Consider the following 6876-nt stretch of genomic DNA (forward strand, 5'->3'; position numbering starts at 1 on the left):
CCCAGCACCGATCCTTGTGGCACTCCACTGGTCACAGGCCTCCAGTCTGAAAAACAACCCTCCACCACCACCCTCCGTCTTCTACCTTTGAGCCAGTTCTGTCTCCAAATGGCTAGTTCTCCCTGTATTCTGTGAGTCCTAACCTTGCTAACTATGAGGAACTTTGTCGAACGCTTTACTGAAGTCCATATAGATCACATCCACCGCTCTGACCTCATCAATCCTCTTGGTCATTACTTCAAAAAGGGTTGTTCTGATCAAAGGCAGCTTCTACCTTTGAGCCAGTTCTGTCTCCACATGGCTAGTTCTCCCTGTATTCTATGAGTCCTAACCTTGCTAACTATGAGGAACTTTGTTGAACGCTTTACTGAAGTCCATATAGATCACATCCACCGCTCTGACCTCATCAATCCTCTTGGTCATTACTTCAAAAAGGGTTGTTCTGATCAAAGGCAGTCTAACAGAGAGGCATGGATAGGGATGCATTTTCCCAGAGTGGGGGGAGGTGTAGGTTTAAGGTGAGAGGGATATAGAGGAGGTGAATGGTAGATTTTTTTTCCCTAGGGTGGGGATTTCAGGACTAGGGGGGGCATAATTTTTAGGGCGAGAGGAGAAAAGATCTTTAAAAAGCCATAACGAGGGGCAATTTCTTTTGCAGAGAGGACGGTGCGTGTGTGGAATGAACCTCCTGAGGAAGTGGTAGACGTGGGTAGAGTTACAAGGTTTAAAAGGCATTCGGATGATAGGAAGGGGGTCTGGGCCAGGAGCAGAGAGGCGTGGGGCTAGTTCAGTGATGACGGACTGGTTGGGCGGAAGGGTCTGTTTCCATGCTGTACTGTGATTGGAAGTAATTGCCCCCCTATCCCCCCCCCCCATTCCAACCTCCAATCGGGAACTGCAACCTCCTCCATAATAGCCCCCAACGCTGTAGCTCTCCGGCGTTCTCAGCCCCCTACTGTGCACCCAGGAGCGCGTGACCAAATTCCGAGCAAATGCCATCTACAGAGTTCGTCGATGACACCACCAGGGTCAGTCAGATAGCCAACATCTAGAGAGCCAATCATCAGCTTCAGGAAGCAAGGAGCGGGTGGGGGGTGGGGGGCACGCCCAGAACGATCTGTCCTGGTCCGCCCCCCCCCCTCCCCGCCTCGACGGGGCAGTCAAGGGGTCACAACCACATCTCTTGTTCCTCAGGGGGTGACGAAAATTCGGCCCATCCATAAGGACCCTCACAGATGCACCGGAGAAAGGATCCTCTCCAGGTACATCATGGCTTGGTACAGCAACTGGTCCGCCCAGGACCCGTGAGAAACTCCAGAGAATTGTGAACACAGCCCAGTCCGTCTCGCAAACCGACCTTCCGTCCATGGCTTATGAAGGTGTGGAGGTGTACTGTACCTTGGGGAGAGCCGAGAAGGTTCGACACAGACTGATACAGCACAGAGAGCCCTGAACAAGGTAACAATGTTGATCGAAACATATAGCAGCATCTGGGTTGCCATGAAACAAAAACAAAATTTGAATTCGGCCAATCGGTGAAAATTATGCCCCAAGATTCCAAACTCCAATCGGTGAAAATTATGCCCCAAGATACCAAAATCCAATCAGGTTAAATTATGCCCCAAGATATCAAAATCCAATCAGTTTAAATTATGCCCCAAGATACCAAACTTCAATCGGTTTAAATTATGCCCCACGGTACCAAAATCCCATTGGTTTAAATTATGCCCCAAGATACCAAAATCCAATCAAACTGGAAGTTAGTACTTTGATAATATTAAAATGATCAAATGTTTTGGGGTATAAAACAATTTGAAATTTTGAACAGTTAGGGGGAGAACTGCCAAAGACCAACAACCGTTGACTGCTAAAATGAGGGGCAATTTCTTTTGCAGAGAGGATGGTGCGTGTGTGGAATGAACTCCCAGAGGAAGTGGTGGGCGTGGGTGCAGTTACAAGGCTTAAAAGGCATTCGGATGATAGGAAGGGGATATGGGCTATGAGCGGGCAGACGTGGGGCTAGTTTAGTGATGACGGACTGGTTGGGCAGAAGGATCTGAAGAGCTCTCTGAAAGGGACCCCACCTTTGTGGGGGGTTTGCACAGCAGGACATCGAGAACATCCACAGAGGGAAACCGACAGGGAGGAATCGGCTAAGCTGGCTGGTTTTGAAACGTGACAATGTGTTGTTTTTCTGTAAACCTTAATCCGGATTTTTTGTTTTAAAAAGTCGGACTAGTATTGTAGAGTGGGAGGTAAACGATAAGTTTGAAGAGAAAGGGGCTGTAAGTGGCTGTTGGTTTTCATATCCTGTGTTGGAATTCAAGAATAAAGGCGAGAGGGCGGGTGCTGGAAACATGCAGCAGGTCAGGCAGCGTCCGGGGGGCAGGAGAACCAGGAAAATGTTGATTCTCCTGCTCCTCGGGCGCTGTCCGACCTGCTGTGCTTTTCCAGCGCCGCCCTCTCAACTCTGACCTCCAGCGTCTGCAGTCGTCCCTTTCTCCTTGCAGAATAAAGGTGTTCAAATCGTGACCTCTGGGATCGTTGATGGTCTCTTGAATTTTAACAGATTCCGACGCGGGGTGATTCTTCACTGCGTGGCTAGGTTCCATTATGAGATTGCTGCATGGACCTCTCTAACTTCAGATGACGTTGCTCTCACTTTGTTCATCTGCTGTGCTCTGTCTAAGCACCCTGTGATCTGGATGTCTTTGCTCGAAATTGCTCGCAAAACAAAGCTTTTCACTGTCCTCAGGTATGTTTGGGGCGGGCACGGTGGCACAGTGGTCAGCACTGCTGCCTCGCAGCGCCAGAGACCCGGGTTCAAGTCCCGCCTCAGGCGACTGACTGTCTGGAGTTTGCACGTTCTCCCCGTGTCTGCGTGGGTTTCCTCCGGGTGTTCCGGTTTCCTCCCACAGTCCAAAGACGTGCAGGTTAGGGTGAATTGGCCATGCTAAATTGCCCGTAGTGTTAGGTAAGGGGTAAATGTAGGGGTATGGGTGGGTTACGCTTCGGAGGGTCGGTGTGGACTTGTTGGGCCGAAGGGCCTGTTTCCACATTGTAAAAAAAAAAATGTTGAATTGAATTGAATTTATTGTCCCGTGGACCTGAGACAGAGTGAAAAGCTTTGTCTTGTGAGCAACACAGACAGATCACAGAGTTAAGTCGCATAGATAAGTAAATAACAGGTAAACAGCGGCAAAATCAAAAACACAGGGACGGGCGAATGTGAAGAGTTTGTGAGTCCGTTCAGTATTCTAACAACAGGAGGGTAGAAGCTGTTTCGAAAACGGCTGGTGCGTGTGTTCAGGCTTCTGTACCTTCTCCCCGATGGTAGAGGTTGTAGAGAAACATTGCCGGGGTGGGGTGGATCTTTGAGAATGCTGGTGGCCTTTCCTTGACAGCGGGGCCTGGGAGATGGAAGGATGTTGCGAAACTTGAAAGGGTTCAGAAAAGGACGTTGGAGGGTTTGAGCTAGCGGGAGAGGTTACACAGGCCGGGGCTGTTTTCCCCTGGAGTGTCGGAAGCTGAGGGGTGACCTCATAAAATCATGAGGGTTACGGGGTAGGGTAAATAGACAAGGTCTTTTCCCTGGGGTCGGGGGAGTCCAGAACTGGAGGGGCATAGGTTTAGGGAGAGAGGGGAAAGGGACCTGAGGGGCAACTTTTTCACACAGAGGGTGGTACGTGTGTGGAATGAGCTGCCAGAGGAAGTGGTGGAGGCTGGTACAATGACAGCGTTTAAAAGGCATCTGGATGGGGACATGGATAGGAAGGGTTTGGAGGGATACGGGCCGGGTCCTGGCAAATTGGGCTGAAGGGTCTGTTTCTATGCTGGACATCTGATTCATTTACTAATTGATTGATTGTCACGTGAGCTGAGGGACAGTGAAAAGCTTTGTTTACAAGCAGTACGGGCAGGTCATGGTTCAGCAAGGATATATGGATCAGAAAGCCTGAGACAGAGGCAGGCAGGTTACGTTGCAGGGTGTACTCTAGGCGAGAGCATCGCTACCAAGGTCTTTAGGACTCTAAATGGGACTAGATTAATGTGGGATATCCGGTCGGCATGGACGAGATGGGCTGAAGGGTCTGTTTCTGCGCTGTACGACTCTAAATGGGACTAGATTAATTTGGGATATCCGGTCAACATGGACAAGATGGGCCGAAGGGTCTGTTTCTGTGCTGGGTGAAAGTGAGGACTGCAGATGCTGGAAACCAGAGTTTAGATCAGAGTGTGGCGCTGGAAAAGCACAGCAGGTCAGGCAGCATCCGAGGAGCAGGAAAATCGACATTTCGGGCAAAAGCCCTTCATCAGGAAGGTTCCTGACAAAGGGCTTTTGCCCGAAATGTCAATTTTCCTGCCCCTGTTTCTGTGCTGTATGTCTCTAAACGGGACTAGATTAATGTGGGATATCTGATCGGCATGGACGAGATGGGCCGAAGGGTCTGATTCTGTGCTGTATGTGCTGTATGACTTTAAACGGGGCTAGACGAATTTAAGATATCCAGTCGGCATGGACGAGATGGGCTGAAGGGTCTGTCTCTTGTGCTGTATGTCTCTAAACGGGACTAGATTAATTTGGGAAATCTGGTGGGCAGGGACGAGATGGGCTGAAGGGTCTGTTTCTGTGCTGTATGTCTAAACGGGACTAGATTAATGTGGGATATCTGATCGGCATGGACGAGATGGGCCGATGGGTCTGATTTTGTGCTGAATGTGCTGTATGACTTTAAACGGGGCTAGACTAATTTAAGATATCCAGTCGGCATGGACTAGATGGGCTGAAGGGTCTGTTTCTGTGCTGTATGTCTCTAAACGGGACTAGATTAATTTGGGAAATCTGGCCAGCCTGGACGAGATGGGCCGAAGGGTCTGATTCTGTGCTGTCCAGCTCTCTGACTCTATGTGACTACCGTGAATGAAATCCAAGTCCAATTGCCCAGCGCCCAGGCAGTTACCTGGCTCACACAGCCTGCTGAAGTGGTAAGGGTTACAGCAGACTGTGGTGTTGTTCCCAGAAGCCCTCCAGCAGCAGTCACAGATGCACAGGCACTTGAGCTGGTAAAGGTGTTTCAGGTCGGGCCAGCGGAACAGTTTGCAGGTCAGCAGCTGAGGCCAGTAATGCTGCTTCCCGATCCGCAGCTCGCTCCTGGGGAAGCAGACACAGTCGGTGCGGTCATCGGTGTCTTGGGCTTCCAGCGCCAGCGCCAACAGCTCCAGCTGCTCGTCCCTCAGCCGCTTGAAGAGGGAGTGGGTGGCAAGCTTCAGGCCGCTCAGCGCCTCCTGATCCACATTCTCCCCTCCGGGCTTGGGACCCGTCACAGACGGGCAACGACTCTGCCACAGTCTCCGCACAACAACTGAGCGTCTCGACCTGAACATACGATGCGTCCAAGCTCAGGAAAGGGGCGGCTTAAACTGAAGGGAGAGATAGAGAGCACATTGAGGAACGGGAGCGTGAACTGGGTTGGGGGTAGGGTGGTGAAAGTGGCTCAGTTAAATAAACGAGCAATCGGGGAAAGAATTAACCGAACATAAAGCATTCTCTTCAAACCTTTTCTTACAGCATGCTCTTCATCAAAATCTATACTTTCTGAACTTTATTTTGTTTTTACAAATTCCTGCCAAATCTTTAAAGTTAAAAGCTTTCTTTGGACCAAGATGGTTGAGAACGAGGGTTCGTAAGAATTTTGCGAAAGGTTTGAACTGAGTTCTTGCAAAAAGTGTGTTTCATTAACTTTCTAAACTCCTAAAAAAAAAGCTGTTTGTTTGGAAGAAAGTTTGGAAATTTGTCAAAAAAAAAGTTTGAAAGAACTTCAAAAGAAAGTTTTTGGAACTTACTAAAATGTAGGTTGAAAGAATTTTGTCAGAAGTTTGAAGTTTTTGAAGAAAGTTTACAATGTTTATAAAATGCAGTTTGTAAAAACTTTGGAATGATTTTCAACTAAGTTCATGAAATATGTTTTGTAAGAACTTTGTAAAAACTTTGTAAAGATTTTCAACTAAGTTCTTACAAAATATATTTAATGAACTTTGTAAAAACTTTGTAATGGTTTTCAACTAAGTTCTTACAAAACATATTTCATGAACTTAGTTGAAAATCATTACAAAGTTTTTACAAAGTTCATGAAATATGTTTTGTAAGAACTTTGTAAAAACTTTGTAATGATTTTCAACTAAGTTCTTACAAAACATATTTCATGAACTTTCTAAACTGTTAAAAAAAACTTAGTTCAAAGTTCTTACAAACCATACTTTATAAACATTATAAACCTTCTTTATAAGAGTTTTGGCCCTTTCAAGCTACACTTCAGGAAGTTTCAAAACATTTCTTCCAAAAGTTTTCTCGAACTTTTTTTTGATCAATTTCCAAATTTTCTTACAAACATTTCACGAATTTCCTTCAAGCTACCTTTCAGAAAGTTGCAAAAACTTCCCTGCAAGTTTTTTTTTGTCCCACCAAAACTTCTAAAACATAAACTTCCAAACTGTCTTGCAGATTATCGAATGATACACAAGATTCTTTCAAATGACATTCCATCTATTTCCATACTTCCGGACCAAGTTGTTCAAAGCTTTTAAAAAACATTTTCAGCAAAAAGTTCTAAACTTTCTCAACAAACATAAATCTAAACACAAAGCTTTCTCTCTCTCTCTCTCTCTCTCTCGATATCGGTTTTGGAATTTCTGTCAAACCTGTTCCCAACATAGTCCGTCTTTCCAAACGGCAGAATGTCCTTTTGAGAGAGGTTTTCAAACTCTGGAAAGTGGAAGTGACCCGTGGAGATTTTCAAGAGACTCTGAAAACAAATACTCAGAAACAAGCCCACTCCCCCCACCGACCTTTTTCCAGGGTCACACGTTAGAAAAGAA

General features: G+C 46.8%; 1 protein-coding gene across 4 annotated transcripts in view; it reads right to left on the reverse strand.

Moving 5' to 3' along the window:
- Positions 1-6867, reverse strand: part of LOC122547673 (mothers against decapentaplegic homolog 6-like) — an 11964-nt gene extending 5097 nt beyond the window's left edge. For 3 of the 4 annotated variants that reach the window (XM_043686273.1, XM_043686274.1, XM_043686271.1), the window contains exons 1-2: positions 6700-6840; positions 4962-5421 (exon numbers count right to left, since the gene is read on the reverse strand). In XM_043686273.1, coding sequence (XP_043542208.1) covers positions 4962-5385 — 424 coding nt within the window. In that variant the 5' untranslated portion in view covers positions 5386-5421; positions 6700-6840. The other variant, XM_043686272.1, reaches the window with a different exon arrangement.
- Positions 6868-6876: the final 9 nt, after the last annotated feature.

This window comes from Chiloscyllium plagiosum, unplaced genomic scaffold (assembly GCF_004010195.1).
Source record: "Chiloscyllium plagiosum isolate BGI_BamShark_2017 unplaced genomic scaffold, ASM401019v2 scaf_7526, whole genome shotgun sequence".
NCBI classification, from domain to species: Eukaryota; Metazoa; Chordata; class Chondrichthyes; order Orectolobiformes; family Hemiscylliidae; genus Chiloscyllium; species Chiloscyllium plagiosum.